General features: G+C 55.3%; 1 protein-coding gene across 1 annotated transcript in view; it reads right to left on the reverse strand.

The window, feature by feature from the left end:
* Positions 1 to 20055, reverse strand: part of ZFPM1 (zinc finger protein, FOG family member 1) — a 143643-nt gene that overhangs the window by 68427 nt on the left and 55161 nt on the right. The window contains 1 exon segment of the mRNA XM_075939904.1: positions 13545 to 13640. Within this exon segment, the coding sequence (XP_075796019.1) occupies positions 13545 to 13640 (96 nt within the window).

Raw genomic sequence — 20055 nt, forward strand, 5'->3', positions numbered from 1 at the left:
AGGCCCGCACCTTCCCTAAATTACTGTTATGGGCTGGCCGATTCCATACAGACCTGAACGGGGCAGCCACTACAATTAAATCTGCCACACTCGGGCACGGAGTTCATAGAACCATAGAGCTTGAAGACACCTTAGAAGGCAAAGTCCAGCCCCCTGCCCTAGGCAGGACCAATCCCAACTCAATCAGCCCAGCCAGGACTGTGTCAAGCCGAGACTGAAACACCTCTAGGGATGGAGATTCCACCCCCTTCCTAGGGAACCCAGCCCAGCGCTTCCCCACCCGCCTAGGGAAAGAGTTTGAGTGAAATCTTTAGTGAAATATCCAACCTAGACCTCCCCCACTGTAACTTGAGCCCATTGCTCTTCATTCTGCCATCTGCCCCCACTGAGAACAGCCTCTCTCCATCCTCTTTGGAACCCCCCTTCAGGAAGTTGAAGGCTGCTCTCAAATCCCCCCTCACGCTTCTCTCCTGCAGACTAAATAGACCCAAATCCCTCAGCCTCTCCTCGTAGGGAGTTAGCCTGGGATGCCAATGAAGAGCTTAGCCTGGCGGAGGGAGGCAGTAAAGGGGAGAGATCTTATTGCTTCTCCCCAACCTTGATGCCTGGATCAGAAGCTCTGGTTGGTTTCCCCCCGAGGTCCCAGCAATTCCTAGACGGGTTCCTTCATACGGCGACGGCAGCTGGGCGGCAGCGTACGAGCTGCTACACCAGGAGGCCCATGGAAAGTCTCAGTGACACAAGAATCCCAGCCAACTGGAAGAGAACCACACGGAGGGCCCAAGAGAGCTACAGCTCCATAAAGTACCTCAGCTCTCCTGCATTTTCTCCTCGCAAGGTGCCTGGAGGTGTGGTTCTAGGAGCAAGCTCCAAGTGGGGGTTCCGGACCATCGTAGGAGGGGATCGGGTTCTCATCTACACAAAGGTGAAGGAGAAGGTTTTCTGGGGCCATTACAGCCACAGTGCACAGAAGGGGAAAGGCCATGGGGGTTACAGAACCAGAGTGAAGCTGTTTGCCGCAACTTAAAAACCACGACTGCCCGGCCATTATGAGCAACTAGCCAATAGCCCGTCATAGAACGGGATTTTTCAGGTCTCTCTTCCATGTCCGTCTCTCTCTCTCTCCTCTGCCTCCTGCCTCTCCCCTCTCTCTCTCTCCTCCGCCTCCTGCCTCTCCCCTCTCTCTCTCTCTCCTCCGCCTCCTGCCTCTCCCCTCTCTCTCTCTCCTCCGCCTCCTGCCTCTCCCCTCTCTCTCTCTCCTCCTCCTACTGCCTCTTTGCCCTCCTCATCTCTCCTCCGCCTCCTGTCTCTCCCCTCTCTCTCTCCTCCGCCTCCTGTCTCTCCCCTCTCTCTCTCTCCTCCGCCTCCTGTCTCTCCCCTCTCTCTCTCTCCTCCGCCTCCTGCCTCTCCCCTCTCTCTCTCTCCTCCGCCTCCTGCCTCTCCCCTCTCTCTCTCTCTCCTCCTCCTACTGCCTCTTTGCCCTCCTCATCTCTCCTCCGCCTCCTGTCTCTCCCCTCTCTCTCTCTCCTCCGCCTCCTGCCTCTCCCCTCTCTCTCTCTCCTCTGCCTCCTGCCTCGCTCTCCTTCTCTCTTTCTCTTCTCCCCCTCCTGCCTCTCACTCAGGGGACCGCAGAGGTCAAACAGCCGCTTGCTCCCCCACGGCGGCCCGGCTGAGCGGCGTAGAAGTCAGCCGAGCGCCACGGCGGGAGGCGAAGGGGGGCGGGGCAGTGACGTACACGGCCAGTCCCCACCCCTTGCCATGTACGTCACCGCCCTGCCCTCTTCCCCTTCTGCCACGGTGATTGGCTGAATTCCGCGCCGCTTGGCCGGGCCGCCGCAGGGGAGCAAGTGGCTGCTTGCTCCCCCACGGCGGTCCGACTGAGCGGTGCAGAACTCAGCCGAGCGCCACGGCGCGAGGCAACAGAGCCCCCAGAGGCGACTCGTAATGCTACAGCGTTACAGAGTCACAGACATTGGGCTACTATATATATATCTGATATGCCAGTCAGGCTTTTTGGTGGGAATTTACACCCACCGGGAAGGTTTTGGTTTAGGAATTGCCTTTGTTTTTGTAGACTCAAGCACTGACGTCATTGGTTCCAACGAGGCCCAGTTCTCTGTGCTCAGTGGCGGAACCGGGCCATTTCTGACAAGGATCTCATTCAGATGAGAGGACAGCCCAGATTCGCCAGCCATTGGGGGGGATGGAGGAGACACGGTGCTTTCGCAAAAGTGCCCGTATTAAGGAGCAGCTCCAGCCCCAAAGAGAGGAGAGTCCAGAAGATAAGATTCGCCAGGGTACATGAAAAGACTAGCGGCTGGCGAGGTCTGGGTGACAAGAGCCAAGCGTGTCAGCGATGAGAAGCCATGTGTGCTATTCTTAGCCAACCATGAACAGTCAAAGTTTTAAGGAAGCTGGGTGCAGTGACAAGAGAGTTTGTTACCAGCGTTGCTCCTTAGTACAGTTGAACCTCTCTGATCCGGCACTCTCTAATCCAGCAACATCCATAATCCAGCATGATTTGTATTAGCCACATGTGCACTTATCATGGATAGGACCAGGGTAGGACGGAAGGGAACGGATCCTTGGGCAGACAAGTGGAAGGGCCCTAACGAATCTCAAATCTGCATGAAACAAACCCGTGCTCCTTAGTCTCCTCCAATATTGGCCATTACTGGCCAATGTAATTCATTGGTATTACTGTACCGTAATTCAGGTGGAACCTCTCGAGTCCGGCACTTTCAGGACCTGACTTGGTGCTGAACCAGAGAATTTGCCGAACCACGGGAGGTCAATGTTGTCTAGTAACACAGCCAACGCGTCTGCTGCTTAGTGGGTTCTTAGAAGACATTGAGGGATACATTTGAGCTGAATCACAGCACAGAACACGGAGAGCCAGGCCTGGTGGTTGGAAACAAACTTTATGGGACCGTGGGAAACTTGGCTGTGTCCATGCTAAGTGACCATCCAGCTAACTAAAATCATGCCGGACCATGGATGTTGCCGAATTAGACAGTGCCGGATTAAAGAGGTTCAACTGGTACGAAGGAGCAACCCTGGTAAGGAACCCCCTTCTCAGCACCCAGCTTCCTTAAAACTTTGACTGTTCGTGGCTGGCTAAGAATAGCGCACCCAGCTTCTCATGGCTGACACAACTATTCGTAACAAGGAGCGACGTTAGACTAGAAACTTAGCAGCGCAGCCGCGGCGATCGAAGGCAGCAGTTTGAGAAGTCACTCGCCCCCCGCAGGCAGGAGTTACTTTCCAGCCCCACCCGTCATGATGGGCGAGTTCGACTCTCTTTTTAAAAAGGGCAGCAAGCCGGCTGGCCAGTTAGGACTCGAGGAGAGAGCACTGGGGGCGGCACAAGAGCCAACCTCCTAACTGGGAGGAAAATTCAACGGCCCCAGACCTCTGTAAACGCTCCCACGTTGCGGATTATAGATTATCGCTATCAGCTATTTGCATATCAGAATTTTAAGCAGCCAGCCACCTCCAGGGAACAAGGTCATTTCAAAGATAAAAAAATATCCCTTCTCCCCTGCCTTTCACGCTCAGGCGGCATGTCACATCGCCACGGCGAGGGATTTCCAAGGAGACGGGTGGAGGGTCCCCCCCAGCCCACAGGGAACTCGCCAGCCCTGCGCTAGGCACTACATCATCCCGAGAGCAGTGGGTGGGAGGAAGCATTGAGGATGCATTAAGAGGAGCATTGCCAGCAGATCCAGAGATGTCATTATTCCCCTTTATTTGGCTTTGGTGAGGCCACATCTGGAGTACTGTGTCCAGTTCTGGGCCCCCCACTACAAAAAGGATGCGGACGCATTGGAGAGGGTCCAGCGGAGGGCAACCAAAATGATTAGGGGTCTGGAGCATATGACCTACGAGGAGAGGCTGAGGGACTTGGGTCTGTTTAGTCTGCAGAAGCGAAGAGTGAGGGGGGACTTGATAGCAGCCTTCAACTTCCTGAAGGGAGGTTCCAAAGAGGATGGAGAGAGGCTGTTCTCAGTAGTGACAGATGGCAGAACAAGGAGCAATGGTCTCAAGTTGTGGTGGGAGAGGTCCAGATTGGATATTAGGAAAAACTATTTTACTAGGAGGGTAGTGAAGCATTGGAATGGGTTACCTAGGGAAGTAGTGGAGTCTCCATCCCTAGAGGTGTTTAAGTCTCGGCTTGACAAAGCCCTGGCCGGGTTGATTTAGATGGGATTGGTCCTGCCTAGAGCGGAGGGCTGGACTTGACGACCTTCTGAGGTCTCTTCCAGTTCTGATTCTATGATAAGGGGATGGTTGGATGAAATAACATGATCTTGGTAACTAATTGACCATTCATTTCCAGTTGGAAATAGGTCAATGGAGGGATGATAGGAGTTGCTATAGGGAACTTTCTGGGTGTCTGGCTGGTGAGTCTTGCCCACATGCTCAGGGTTTAGCTGATCGCCATATTTGGGGTCAGGAAGGAATTTTCCTCCAGGGTAGATTGGCAGAGGCCCTGGAGGTTTTTCGCCTTCCTCTGTAGCATTGGGCACAGATCACAGCTGAAGGACTCTCTGCATGTTGGGGCCTTCAAAGTATTGGAAGGCTTCAATATCTGAGACATAGGTGAGAGGATTATTCTAAGAGGGGTGGGCGAGATTCTGTGGCCTGCACTGTGCAGGGGGTCAGACTAGATGATCATAATGGTCCCTTCTGACCTTAAAGTCTATGAGTCTATGAGTCTATGAGGAAGGGAGCCAGCCTGCTCCCGGGTTAGAGATGGGGCACACCAGAAAGGAGACTGGAGGAGAAGAGAGGGAGAAATCCGCATGGGAGAGGAGCAATGGCCTAGACGCAGAGGGATGGAGAACGGGGGTGGGGCGGGGATCTAGGTTCACTAAAAAGCCCTAGGGCCCCTAGAGCCATAGGAAACTGGCCCTATGGAGCATGCTCATCTGTGTCCAAGCTGCACTCCTCTTAGCCACCCACTGACAAAGTTTTAAGGAAGCCGGGTGCAGTGAGAAGGGGGTCTGGAGCTAGCTATATGGCGGACTTCACAGACACCATCGTCACTCCATAATATTACAGGATGCACCTTGAAACTCCGGGATTCTCTGGTCCGGCAACATCTTTGGTCCAGCATGACCTGGAATGTTCCACGACCAGAGGATCCTGGTGCACTGCAGGAGATGGGGGCCTGGGAGTCGGCACATGGCTCAGCTGGGCTGCAAGCGGGGAGGCAGGAAGGTGGCGTCCAGCTCAGCTGGGCTGGGGAGGGACCGGAAGCTGGCGTGCAGGTCAGCTGGGCTGCAAGGGGAACCAGGAAGTGAGAAGAGGGGCAGCGGGGGGGGGGGGGGGGGCCTGAAATGTCCTCCCCAAGTCTGGAAAAATCCCTCATCCGGGACCAGTCAGGTCCTGAGGGTGCCAGATCAAGGAGGACCAACCGGTACAAACGAGTAGTCCTGTGGCTCCTTAAGAGACTAACAAAAACATACATAGTATCGTGAGCTTTTGTGGGTAAAACCCACTTCCTCAGATGAGCAGATGCCCACGGAAGCTTACGATACTGTATCTTTTTGATAGTCTCTAAGGCCTGGTCTACACTGGAGGGGAAGGTCGACTTAAGATATGCAACTTCAGCTACATTAGTTGCATAGCTGGAGTTGATGTATCTTAAGTCCCCATCCACACAGTGGGAGGTTGACGGGAGCAAACGCTCCCATTGGCTTCCTTTACTCCTCGCAAGGACCGGGAGTAAAGGTGGGAGCGTGCTCTGAGTTTGATTTAGCAGGTCTTCACTAGACCCGCTAAATCAAACCCTGGAAGATTGATCACAGCAGGGTCGATCTTCCCCATAGTGTAGATGTGCCTTAAGATGCTACAGGATTACCCATTGTTTTCAGTCACAGACTAACACGATGACCCCTCTGACACACAGCATTACAGTACAGGCCGATGGACACAGGAAAGGGACAAAATGCTGGGGGCTGATCATTACTGTGCCAGATCTGCCAGACCCAGATGGGTTTCAAGTTCCAGGCAACTGGATGCAGTGCCTTGATTGGCATCTAGCCATAGCTATGGCTGCATGAGAATGGATGAATCATCTTGCTGGGTGATGCTTACCGGCTAACCAGCAGCCCAGCCAGGCTGGAGCAGTCCTCCCCCTGCGGGAGACGGGTTACGCGGTTAATTGGTTAAATGTAACGCTCAACCGATTAAATGGGATTTTACATCCCTAGGCCAAGCGAAGGGCCCTGGATCAACCTTCCAGCACAAAAGGAAAAACCAACTGCCCTGCTGTCCAATGTGGAGAGTGTGTTGGGGGCGGGAACAGGGACCAATCTTCCCAACAGAAGGGAGCAAGCAAGGAACGGAACTGCTGGGTCACGTGTATAAGAGGATCTATGGGCCTGGTCCGATGAGGTCTCAGTGGGGAATTTCTATAGGCACAGAGGCAGCTCCGGCGGATCAGGTCCCAGGCCTGGATCCACATGAGCAGGTGACGAGATGGGGCAGGACGGGGAGGGAGATGCTAAAGGGGCACAAGCAAGCTTTTAAAAAAAAAAAAAAAGACACCTGTTAACCCCTGCAGGGCTGGAAAGAGTTGAACCAGCACCCGGGAAGTGAAACTGACCAGTCTGGCTTCCGGTGTGGAGAAAAGTGACAGGAGACATGAACGAAGACCAACGGGGGAAGGAAGCACGGTGGGGTTTCCAATGCTGATCGGGGAGAACGGAAAGTCCATCTTGCGCGAGGAGACTTTGGCTGCGTCTACACTGCAAAAGTATCCTGCAGCGGTGCGTCTCCGAGCCCAGGTTGACCCCGGGGCTTGTGCGACAGCGCGAAACATCCCTCCAACCTGGCTTCAATACCGACAATACCGACACAGCTCTTTTTAGTGCTCTAGGGCCAGCCCAAATGTGTACACCCAGATCTAGAAGACTCCTTGACTGCAGGTGTGTTTTTGGGGCCAGGTCAGAAGACATGCTCTTGGCTTGCCTAGCTAGACGCAGTCTGAGAGGGGCTCTAAATGCGCTCTATAAATACAGCCGCACCAAGGAGAGAGACTAACTCAGGAAGCCAAAGGACAGTGTTGGCCCAAGGACAAATGGACATAAAACTGGCCATGAATCAGTTCAGGCTGGCAATTAGAAGGGTTCTATCCCACAAAGGAACGAGGCGGCGGAACAGCCTCCCGACCAACCCCCTAGTTGGATAAGTTTGCGAACAGGATTGTCTGCGATAGCAGAGACTGGACTTCCTGGCCCAAGAGGTCCCTTTGCTCCTAGGTCTCTGGCAATCTCAGCGTGCAAGTTTCCAGAGCGCAACGTCCCTCAAGCGCACCCTGCGGGACCCAAAATCGGAAGGAAGATCAAAGGAATCCCCCCTTTCAAAACTCATCTTGATTGTCATGCCCATCTCTTGCTTTTATGGGGCCCAGCTCTTTTTTAAATGCAAGAGGACGGCGATACGGCTTAGGTCTTCAGGGGTCTGCCCATTGCCACGGGTAACTTGGGGGATAGCGTAATCGTGAATTCCTCATGAGGGGCAAGCTTTCCGTAGACGTGGGTGTGTGGGGAGGGATGGGGGGGGGAAGGGCAGGCAGAGAAGTGCTCATGTTTTCTCTCTTTAACCTAAGGATCTGATCTGTCTCGCATCAGATCCCAAGTGTGCAGCTAAACTCTCTCTCTGTGTCTCTCACTCTGCAGCTCCCAACTTTGAGTTGAGCTGGACTGTGCACCCCTTTGGCATGTGCCAGTCAAGCAACTGGGGGGGCCAAGCCTTTGCATCTCCAGATGGCCAATCCGACAGGTGCATTAGCTGCCCAGGCAGATGGAGAGTCCCGCTACGAGCACAGACGGCCTTTTCCATGGCGGCTCGCAGCTTGCTTTGTTGCATGGGAGAGGGGCCAGGATGGGCGGTCACCGGGGGGTCTCAGTGCACGAGGCCCAGGGCTGCCAAGCCAACGGGGGATGGGAAGAGAAACGCCGTCAGATGGGCAGTTCGGTCTGCGGAGGGAGGCAGCACTGTCCAGCCAGCCTAGGGGTGGAGCTGAGACTCCCAGAAAGGCCACAGCCGGGCCAAGCCAGCTCTTCTCCCCAACCCCCAGCAGTGAGACCAAAACCCATGGAGTGGGAGGCACAGAATGGGCCCTTTCCCTCCCCCCGGGGCCCCGCTCTGCAGGATTCCATCAATCAGGGGTGCCAGGGGTCCAGTTTTCGCCTGGACTGTCCATTATTCGGGTTCCCCATCCAATAAAATAGCCAGAAAATGTCCAGTATTTCCTGCTTCCCTTGGACGGAAGCCCGCTGGGGCCATTTTCCCGCTGGGGCCATTTTCCCCCTGCTGTGTCTGGCGGGGGAGTGAGGCGCGAGGGGCCATTTAAAGGTGCAGTGGTTTTTTTTTTTTTTGCGCTCAATAACTTTGTTTCCCCCCCCCCCCCCCTTTTCCTTTTTTGCTCAACAGAATTTTTCGGTGTTTTTTTGGGGAGGGGGTTGGGTATTTTTTGTTAAACCCTCTGGCAACCCTATCATCATCCTACACGCAGAGGGGCACCACGGGGGTGCACTTCTGGTTAGCCAGCTGCCTGTGCCAAAGGGGACGCCATTTCTGTAGGTCCTACACAAACATGTTGCTTTCCCTCCCCTGATTTACACCAGCTATGAACGTCCAGGTTGAAAACGACCCTGGGAGCCGACCGGTGTGGTTGGCGTTTCCCGCGCGAAGCGTAGCTCCCGCTCCACCATTTAGGGAGTCCCCCGGCGCGTCTCCCTCACAGGCGAGGTCTCCTCGGTCTCCAAAAGGCAGCTGAGCTATCGGTCGGGGGGGAAGGGGGACAGGGCGTAATAATGAGCTATCCCTCCCCTTTGTGGCAATCCCCGGGGGTGCCACTCACCCTAGGGAAAGAGGCAATAACGAACCCCCTTTCTCCGCCCCCCCCAACACAATCCCCAAGGGAAGTTCGCGCTGAGCCCATTAGAAGGGAGATCCGGAGAGACACAAAGAAAAAAGCTGGGAGCACAGCCGCTCCCCCTCCCCCGCCTTTCCCCCTTGCCCTCCGCACTGCATCTTCACAGCTGCCATTGCTGACACACGGCGGATCCTGCCAGATAAAAAGAAAATTCAGGCTGCTCAAAGTTTCCCTTTTTGCCAGTTCTATTCCTGATAAGTACAGAGCCTGCACGGTGGCTGATAGACGGCCTATCGCGGCGGTTAGTGCGCAAGCGGCACCCTATCGCTCCGGCATCGCCGGACTGCCATCAACTCCCAGCCACACAGAAATTAATATCGCTCCAATTACCAGAATAGAGATGGGCTGGGAGAAGGCGATAATAAAAATCTCTTTTACATAAAGAATGCAAATAACTCACGCCGGCGGGGGGTGGGGGAGGAGGAGAGAGCAGCCCCACTTTCCCGCACACCTTCAGCCGGCGGAGAGATCCGTGTGTAGGGACACGGACGGGATTCCCCGGGTCAGTCAGTCCGCCCTGGGCTGTACAGCCAGCCCCTGCCTATTGGACTGCGCTCCCCATTCTTCCCCCCCGCATTAAAACAACTAGCGTGCTAGCCTCTAACACAATACACGGACGTCTGCCAGCACGGCTCTGCACCCCAAATTCTGCACGGCTCTGCACCCCAAATTCTGCACGGCTCTGCACCCCAAATTCTGCACGGCTCTGCACCCCAAATTCTGCCAACGCGCCAGGGCCCTCTGCTCAGGACTCCTAAGCAACCCTACAAAAACAAACCGCTCCACGCCAAACGGCATTCCCAAAGCGGCACTCGCAGTTAACCGTACCGCCCGCCGCCGGCTTGCTGAGGACAACTGCAAGGGAGATTTGTCCTTCCAGCGTCCTAGGAGGGTGTGCACCATGAGATCAAGGTTACTTAAGGTCTGATGGGAAACACTTTGAGAATAACCCACTTGAACTGACAGGTTTCCCCCCCTTTCTTTCTCCTCCCCCTCTTCCCTCTTTTTCTGCTTTATAATTCACCCTCCGTGCCTCGTGCTCCGTATTTGTCATCTGAAGAAGTGGGCGGTGCCTACCGCTGCTCCTGAGACCAAGGATGTATTTTGCGGTGAGTCTCTAAGGTGCGACAGGGCCATGGTGGGTTGGGTTGGTTTTTTAGTTACGCCTCTGAGACTTTTAGTCACTTACATTGAGCACCCCCTCCCTTCGCTCTCTGCCCCAGCGTGGCCAGCTGCGGACAGGCGGAGGGGGTAGGAATCTCTCCGGTTTTATGCCCTGCATCGGAGGGGTCCGCGTCATGTGGCGTCCCTCCCAGCCTCTTGCTCCCCCCCTCCACCAGGCGAGCAGTGAGCGGATACGGGGGATACAACAGGGGAAGCGGCTTGGTTGCGAAGCCGGGCGGCAGAAGGAAGAGGCAGGGGTGCCTGGGCTGAGGCGGCTTCTTCGCCAGGAGGCTGAGAGGTCGGAAAGAAAACACATCACGTCACCTCTCCTCCACCTCCCTCCATGGCCACTGGGGCAAAGGGCCGGGGCGGGAGGGAGCAGATAAAGAGGAGATTGGGGAGGTGGAAGCCGTGCAGATACTTCCTGCCAACGCATCCAGGAAGGGCCGGGGATATCAACCGGAGCACATTTCCCTTCCTTGATGAGTGTAAACGGGGGAAGGGGGGAGGGAGGGAGCCGCTGACAGTATCAGCAGCAAACAGCAGAGAGATTCCTGTTGGGGAGGCTGGTTCACTCGCCTGCCCCGGCCAAGCCCTCCCCATCCCCAACAGGCCAGGCCCCCTAGGGAAGGTGGCAGGATGGATCCCCTGACTTGCCACCCCCCCACTTCATGCGTGTTGTCGCTTCCCACCCAGAGGCCGCTGGAAGGGGCCTGCTCCGTGCCACCCGGCCTGTCGCCGGTGGGTATTTCACCAGCTGAGGCCAAGCTGCTGGCCGCGGGAAGTGGCACATGTGCCCTGGCACTCAGCGTTTCCCATGCTGCTTTGATCGCAGAGCCGGGACCCTCGCCAACCTGCCCGACGGGGGCTGGGGTGCGTTCCTGCCTCCGGCGGCCTTTGTCGGGGGTGGCACTTCAGGAAGGGCCCACGTCAGGCCCTTCGCACACAGGGCTGGCAAATCCCCGTGCGATCGCTGTGTTAGGACTTGCATGGCTCCTTCACGGGGTCAGCGCTCGGCGCATGGCTCTGGCGGGCCTTCCCACTTTTAAGTGAGCTAGACCCTCTCTGCAGGAAGCGGAGCCACCGACCACGGACAGGAGAGGTAGGTGGGAGGGCATTAGGACCCAGCAGTGCCCCAAATTTTCAGGTGCCCTACGCAGTGGCGTATTCTGCATATGGGTACGGGCGACCCTGCTAACGTCTCCGTTTGTAGCAGTGTCTCCCCCTTTCCATCACTCCAGCCCCTCCTTTCCACTGCCAACGAGAGGTGCTGGGTGCGATGCCACTACCACGTGGCAGTAGAAGGAAAACCAAAATCGATGCTTGGAGCATCGGTACCTACAAAGAGGCTGGCCCAGTTGTAGGGTACGAACCCTGCACTTGGAAACAAAAGGACCATCTCCTCCAACTTCCACCTAGGTCTCTCAAAGAACGTCGGAGCAAAGACCTGCCCCTCTGTTGTAAGACGGGCATCCATGCTTACTGCGTGTCTGTTAACGCTTTAGGTCTCCAGCGAGCCTCGCTCAGATTTTGGGAGGATCCTGCCGCCTGGGCCCAGTGACCAACTGCTACCAAGCCAAGACCATAAGCTCCTTGGCGAGAGACTTTGTCTCTTCCTATCGGTGTCTAGATACCACCGCGATAGGCCCCCCCCTTCCAGGGCCCAGAGACGGTGCACAGCCCTGTACACTGTGGTGCACAGACACTGAGATGCAAACACTCAGATGACAAGACAGGAAGGCGGCGATATACGGCTATAGACACTTCTTGGGGTTTTGATAACATCACTAACCACTCGAGCTCTCTTCTTGTGGTTGCCATGATGTTATCTAAGCCCCACTGTGACTGCGTCGGAACGCAGGCCGATGGCCAGGGCTGGTACGGCAAAGCTAATTACGTCGCGGTCAGCATTGGAGGGGTGTTTTTCAGAGGAAGGGGACAACTTTATCCCCCTGCAGCAATGTACACTGACAACTCCTCTTCTTGACACACACACACACACACACACACACACACACACACGCTACCTAGCTCTCATCCTGAAGCACAGAGAGTCAAGCATCTTCAGCGTGATATTGCCCCCGGCACTCTGTCAATGAAAATAACTAACAATGATATGCTAGTCAAGCTCTTATAAGGAATCCAGTAGCCATATTGGTCCTGGCTCTCCTGCAGAAGTGAGTTCCACAGGTTGGCTGCAGTCCACATAGAATCCTAGAACACTAGACCTGGAAGGGACCTCGAGAGGTCATCAAGTTCAGTCCTCTGCCTTCACAGCAGGACCAAACACCATCTAGCCCAGCCCTGACAGGTGTCTGTCCAACCTGCTCTTAAATATCTCCAGTGATAGAGAGTCCATCCACAGAGTACATCTTGTCCTATCTCCCGTTAGTGGTAATTATACTTTTCCTCCAGCATTTCATTGAAAGACCCGACCCCCTCCTCTTCTAGCTCTTTCCCTTCTCGAGGCTACAGTCCTGAAGCTTGTGACATCCAATCCCGCACAAGTCCTACCAGGCCCAGGTCACCTTTGTTATCCTGCCCCGGGCCTCCTTTAGAATCTGTTTGGAGGCTGGAGGTTCACACAGCCTACAAGTCACCCCGCAGAGGAGCTGAAGGTACGGAGCGAGGGAGCGAATGCAGCTCCGGGGTCAGTCCCCGGCTTCCTGGCCTACCTTCTACGGGCGAGCAGATTAGCCGATCCCAGTGGTCCCGTCTGGCCTTGGAATTTAGGACTCCGGGGAGAGGAGCCAGGTGGCATTCGGATTTGGGGTTCCGATGCCGACCCTTCGCTTCCCTGTGGAGGAGGAACTTTGGCGGGGCTCGGATCCCAAGCCCTGCCGGCTCCCAGGGCTAGCCACACCACTCATGCCGCATTGCACCGAGAGCCCGCATCTCCTGGGCCACACGTTGAAGTAATTTGCAACTTTCTCCCTGGCGGCCGGGGGGGGGGGGGGGGAAGGTTGTGGGGTGGGGTTTCCCCAGGTTTCCTTACTGATGTCGGGGGACGGCACCCCACGTCCCCACCCCCTCCCGCTATCAAACCGGTGTGAAAAAGCCACTTGCCCGCCATGCTGCTCCCAGCCACCTCCACAGAGCGTTTTGAAAGGCAAATCATAGAATATTAGGACTGGAAGGGACCTCGAGAGGTCATCGAGTCCAGTGGCCCAGGAAAAACACTGACAGTCCAGACATTCGCCTCTGCCTGGACATACATGACCAGCCAACCAAGTACAAGCCCAGAGACCACGAGCAGGCCGCAAGAGAGGAAGTGAAAGCCACCAAACCCAGCAGCTGGGATGCCTGCTGCCTCCACCCCTGGCCAAGCCACGGAGGACAGCAGAAGTCGTGCCTCTCAGCGGGACAGACACACCCATCCTGCAGGGGTCAGGAGGGGGCACAGGATCCGGTCTGGTGATGCGGGACTTACCTGGCCCATTCCATGGGATTGACTCCTGCGGATTTTCTCCAGGCTCTTGCTTTTTGGACTCCGTCGGGCTTTCCGCGGCTTCTTTGGACTCCACTTCTGGAATGAAAAAACCGTCCTGTTACCGGGTTAGACAAGCTCGGGAGGAACCTCACCTCCAGCTCAAGAGCTGGGGACTCCTCTGCTAGCCCAAAAGCCACCGGAAAAGGGCACCACCGCCGGCACACAGCAGCCAGGTATGCCCTGGGAGGCTCGCCACGGAAGCAGAACTCCACTGCCTGCGTTGAGGCCTTTCCCTCCCGCCTCAGTCCGTTCCAAAACCTCGAGGTGCAATCCCAGTCAGCCCAGATGCCCGTCTCCACCACCCACTTGCTACCTCTCCAGACAAGCCCCTTCAAGCTCTCCCCCAGGCTGCCTGTCGCGCTCGGGGAAAACTGCCCTGAAAACACCTGCAAAGCCGCCTTGTCCTCGTCCTTCGAGTCCCTCCTCAAACGGCTCCTGGCTGCAGCGAAGCCTACAAAGAACTCCACCACGGCTGGGCAGCTAGTGGGTCGAGACCACAGGCCCTCATTCGGACCACAGCTACCTCCCTGTGCTGCCCCATTGGTCTCTCGATCCATCACCTCCTGCCATGTATTTAGGCAGGGACGGTCTCTCTTTGCGTTTATACAGCACCTGGTGCCCGATTCGTGGCCGGCTCTCCTAGGCATTAAGATACAGCCAGTGCTAATAAAATGCCAAGACGTGAGCTGTCTACTCTGAAGCTGTTCCCAGTGCAAGTGAGCAAGAGGGAGGCCATCCAGGACTGCTGGACTCCTCACTGTGAACAAACAGCCCGGCCGTACCCATCAATATGCAACTCCTCTAAAACAGTGGCTGTGCCCCCAGGCAAGACTCAGGTGAGAGAGTTGTCCAAGGGATCTCTGATTCATATCCAGGTGCCCCTAAATAAGGGTTCCCCCCCCCATAACATAAGAACTAGGGGTCACCAAATGAAATCAATAAGGCAGCAGGTTTAAAACAAACACAAGGAAGTTTTTCTTCATGCAGCGCACTGACAACCTGTGGAACTCCTTGCCAGAGGAGGTTGTGAAGACCAGGACTTTAAAAGGGTTCAAAAAAGAACTAGATCAATTCATGGAGGTTAGGTCTGTGGTGTAGTGGGGGGGGGGGGGGGGGGGGGGCTGTCTGCTCTGAGATCCGGGTTCCCCTGTGCTGTGATGTGAGATTCTCACTGACTCTCCCAAATGTGTATTAACCCAGATAGCCAGGCTCAGCCTCCCAGGGAAAGAGACAAAGGGAGGAAGGTGGAGACCAGCACCTGGCTGGGGGGCAGGGCTGGAAGAGAGTTGGAGTTTCTGTCTGGGAAACAGGGGAGAAGGGGCTAGGGAGGGGGGCTGGGATTGTAGGACCCAGCCACCCCCCATCTCAAGGAGGGGGGGGCTGTGGCCTCCTGGCCCCAGTTCCTATAACCAGATTACGTCTGTGCTGTATCTGGGAGAAGCAATAAACTCTCTCAATCCTACTGGCTGGCAGAGTCTGTTCGTGCCACTACGGGAGTGCAGGAGATGGGAAACCCCAACACCGCCGTCACAAGGTCCATCAATGGCTGTTAGCCAGGATGAGTAGGGAGGGTGTCCCTAGCTTCTGTTTGGCAGAGACTGGGAATGGGTGACAGGAGAGGGATCCCTGTTCTATTCCCTCCCTTGGGGGCACCTGGCATTGGCCACTGTGGGCAGACAGGACACTGGGATAGATGGGCCTTTGGTCTGACCCAGGGTGGCCGTTCTGATGTTCTTATGGCAGCAGTAGAAGAGCGGCCAGGCTGGGTCAGACCAAAGGGCCATCTGCCGACTGTGGCCAGTGCCGGGTGCCGCAGAGGGAGTGCACATCCACTGACCCGGCAGCAAGCTTGTGTAGCGGGAAAACTAAAAGGGGCAAAGTGCGGAGCACAGGTCAGGGGCGTGCTGGCAAAGTGGTTTGGGGGCCTGGGAGAGGGCATAGACCAAGAAGGGGGGCTGGGCCGCAGCAGAGGGCTCGGGACGAGTGGCGCCCGGGCAGGCGGAACGGGAAAGGATAAGGGACGGACTCATGTATTCTCCACCCATGCAAAGGATCGTCAGCCGCCCTGCAGGGAAGGGGGCTGCCCACATGGGAGAGAGGGAGACTGGAGGCATGCGAGAGGGTGTGTGGGGGCGGGGAGCCGGCAGTTGCAGATTTAAAAGCAATTTGGGGCAGACTTTTTAGAATCCGAGTAGCAAAATACGTTCACGCCACGGTGACGAGGTGCACACGTGCAACCAGCAAAATGCAGCCCATCCCTGCAACGGGCCAACACCTGGCCCTCGGCCTCTGACGTCTGCCCCAAGCACGAAGGCTCCCAGAATCACAGAGCACTAGAACCGGAAGGGACCTCGAGAGGTCGAGTCCAGTTCGCTGCCCTCATGGCAGGACCCAGCACCATCTAGTCATCCCTGATCGGGATGTCTGTCTAACCTGCTCTTCAATATCTCCAGGGATGGAGACTCCACAACCTCCCTGGGCAATTTATTCCAGTGTTTGACCATCCTTACAGTTGGGAAGTTTTTCCTACTGTCCAACCTAAACCTCCCTGGCTGCAGTTTAAGCCCATTGCTTCTTGTCCTATCCTCAGAGGCCAAGGAGAACAATTTTTTCCCTGCTTCTTGTCATTTAGATACTTGAACACCACTATCATGGCCCCGCTTAGCCTTCTTTTTTCCAAACTGAACAATCCCAATTCCTGCAGCCTTCCCTCGTAGCTCACGTTTTCTAAACCAGTGTTTCTCAACCTTTTTTTTTATAAAGTACGCCTTTAAAAAAATTATAAGTACCCCCAGTATCCACAGTTTTCAGACATACAATTTTTTTTTCTACCGTTGTAACAAATTTTTTTAAGCAACTTAATTGTAGCCAGGCAGTTGATGAAATTTTTGGGTGTAAAAAGTACAAAAACAATAAAGCGCTGTAAAACTTAAAACAAAAATTCAGTTTTCTCCAAATTTCAGTTGTGTTGACGTAACCCCCAGACTTCTCTCAAGTCGTACCACTGGTTGAGAAACACTGGGCTAGACCTTTCGTCATTTTTCTTGATCTTCTCTGGACCTTCTCCAATTTCTCCCCATCTTTCTTGAAATGTGGCTCCCAGAACTGGACACAAGACTCCAGGTGAGGCCTAATCAGCACAGAGTAGAGCGGAAGGACTTCTCCTGTCTTGCTCACAACGCTCCTGGGAACGCAGCCCAGAATCACGTTTGCTTTTGCTTTTTTTGTGACAGCGTCACACTGTTGACTCATATTTATCTATGGCCTGACACTCTAGGCAGATGGGAGAAAGGCCTGCAGCTAAAGGAGAGTCATCCCTGGTGTTCGTACATTTCAAGCCCACCCTGATCACACAGGAGAGGATGTCAAGCACGCGACACAGTCGACGAGAGCAGAGAATGACACCATACGTCAGAGAGCAAAACCAAGAGCATGTGGACATGCAGATCCCCAAACCGTCCCCCGAGTTCCCCGCCATGCAGACATACAAACCCCTTTCTCCTCCTCCGTGGACTGGCAAAGCCCAGAGAGACCCCGCTCCCCACTCCTGATGGAAAGGCACCTGCTTGCTGTTCTGTCCCATCAGGGGCCCCATGTCAGGGAGCCTGCTGAAACAGCTCCCGCCCTGGTTCTATTTGTGGCATCTACATAGCAACTTGATAACAATTATTTTCCCCATTAACTGCTGTTCAAGATGCGGCTGATAAGCCTTATCTGCATATGACAGTGCGACAGATTAGTGCCCAAAGTGCATGTTTGTCTTCCCATCCAGGGCGGATAACCACTGCAAAGCCCAATCGATAGGCGCCATAAAGAACGCCCCGGGGTGACGTCACCCGCATGGGCGATATTAATACAGGTGATAAGCGGGATGATTAACATCAAATAAATCAATCACCGGGTATAAAAGTCCTATTATTTTTGGCTATAAATCAAAGTGCCTGGCATATTGATTTTTATCCATCTCGCTGAAAGCTCTCGCGGCCGTTATTGCTGCGCGGCGTTATCGGCGCTATCACCTCGTTATCAAAGCAGCCCAGTACCAGGTGCAGCTCTCCGGCGGAGTTTCCAGCTCCCTAACCCCCCAACCTCGGGACTTGCATTGAACTCCCCAATCAGATAAAAAGCCACTCGCTTCCTCCGGCAGCCCAGCCCAGCGAGGAGCAAAGTCTGCCCGCAACAAGCCACTTTGCCTCAAAAGGAGCCTCCGTCAACCCCCCGCCCAGCCCAGACCTCCTCCAGCGCCCTTGCGCGCGGGGGGATGAATCGTGGCCATGTTTGGCGGGGGCGGGAGGCCAAGGGGTATGGGGAAGACTCCGGCTTGGAGGACCTCATGTGCTCCTGCCCTGCTAGCTGCCCTTTATCGGGGAAGATTATCGGGTGATTAACATCCTGCTGCCTTTGCCGAAGGTTCTGCCCCGTGGACGCTTTCCCCTCCCTTTATCTAGGGGGCAATGCTCCATTTTATCGACTGCCAAGTCAGAGGCCAGACGCTTCCAGTGGTATCGATCTCTGGATCACATTGCTATCATGGCAGGTCTCGGACTTTGATGGAGGGTGGGTGCCTGCAAGGAAGTACTACCGGTCGGCAGCAATGGCGGATTCTGACTGCCAGAGCCACTGGGTAGGGTCTGGCAGAGGAAGGGGGGTGTCTGGGATCCACACGGCTCGTGGGAGGAGAGAAGTTTCAGCTCCAGGCAGGGGAAGGAAACGGAGCCTTCCCAAAATCTCCGAGGGGCGGCGGCGTTAGGCTGTAACTTTAAAAACAAGCAGCCATCCTGTGTCATCTTAGAATCCTAGAACTGGAAGGAACCTTGAGAGGTCATCGAGTCCAGTCCCCTGTGCTCGTGGCAGGACCAAGCACCGTGTAGATCATCCCTGACAGGTGTCTGTCTATCCTGCTCTTCAATATCTCCAGGGGTGGAGATTCCACAACCTCCCTGGGCAACTTATTCCAGTGTTTAACCACCCTTAGGGTATGTCTACACTACCACCCTAGTTCAGTGACTTTCCACGAGGTGTACCGGTAGTTCGAATTAGAGAGCCTAATTCGAACTACCTATTCTGTGCCGTGTGTAGCTGCGGGCACGGAGTCCGCACTAACGAGGATTTAAAAATGGCAGCGCCCGGCAAGATGCAAATGAAGCCCGGGATATTTAAATTCCGGGCTTCATTTGCAACTTCGAATGACTACATTAACCACCCTAGTTCGAACTAGAGTGGTAGTGTAGACATACCCACGAGGAGTAACGGTAGTTTGGAATAGGAAGCCTAATCCGAACTACCTAGTCCGTGCCGCGTGTAGCCGCAGGCACGGAGTCCAAACTAGCGGGGATTTAAAAATGGCGGCGCTCGGCAAGATGCAAATGAAGCCCGGGAAATTCAAATCCCAGGCTTCATTTGCAACTTCGGTTGACTACATTAACCACCCTAGTTCGAACTAGGGGGTAGTGTAGACATACCCTTAGAGACTAACCACAATATACAGAATCGTGAGCTTTCGTGGGCAAAACCCACTTCTTCAGATGAGCCGGATTGGAGGGGGAAAAAAGGGGGGGAGACCTTCACTATATGAGATACAAGAGACTCGGGTAGCCCTCACACTGGGCACGACTGGATTTAACATTGCCTGGCCGTGCCTTGGCAAATTTGATTTTTTGTTAATTGATCGGTTCAGTAATTACACGTCCCCGCCCCATCGCTAGGGTTGCTCCAGCTTGCCCTGAAAGCCAGTCAGCTCCCCAGATGGGGCGCAGCTGCAGGTGATGGCCACATGCCAGCCAGCGATGCTGCATGACTGTTCAGACAGAAGTGAAAGCGATGCCTCTGGATCCAGGCCCAACTAGACAACTTCCTCTAGTGATCTCACCATGAGTCCTGTGCAACACTTGGGGAGGGAGCCAGCCGGCCATGCCCCCACTCCGTGATGCTCAGCAGACACAGGCCGTCTGGGTCACACTGCGCCTGCTAGCCCAGGTCACCGCCTTGCACAGGCCTATTTCAAGAGGTGCAACGCAGCACTGCTAGCCGGATCCCCCCTCCTGCATCTCCCCATCCGCTTGCAGACATGAGCCGCCCTGGGCTCACGCGCTGTCGGATGCCGGCCCCCAGATCGCCGCCTGGGATGGCCAGAGGCAGGAGCGGACTGGCAATCAAAATAGGCCTGGGAAATGGGTTGAGAACAGCCCTCCCCATGATGTTACCCCTGCGTGCCCTTCAAGCCCCTCCCACTGTGTCATGTCCGGCATGCAGCACAGGTGGCAGGTCGGGCTCTGCGTGCCACATACAGCGTGGACGCGGAGCCGCTCGGAGTGACGGGCAACGGCATGCGGACGTGACAGCCCACCGGACGACAGCCCACCGGGAAGTTCCCGGTATCCCACCGGGCCAGTCCGCCCCGGCCAGAGGATCTGAACCAGAATGCAGCCAGGAGGTCATGTAGCCATGACCC

The sequence above is a fragment of the Pelodiscus sinensis genome, chromosome 12 (genome assembly GCF_049634645.1).
Source record: "Pelodiscus sinensis isolate JC-2024 chromosome 12, ASM4963464v1, whole genome shotgun sequence".
NCBI classification, from domain to species: domain Eukaryota; kingdom Metazoa; phylum Chordata; order Testudines; family Trionychidae; genus Pelodiscus; species Pelodiscus sinensis.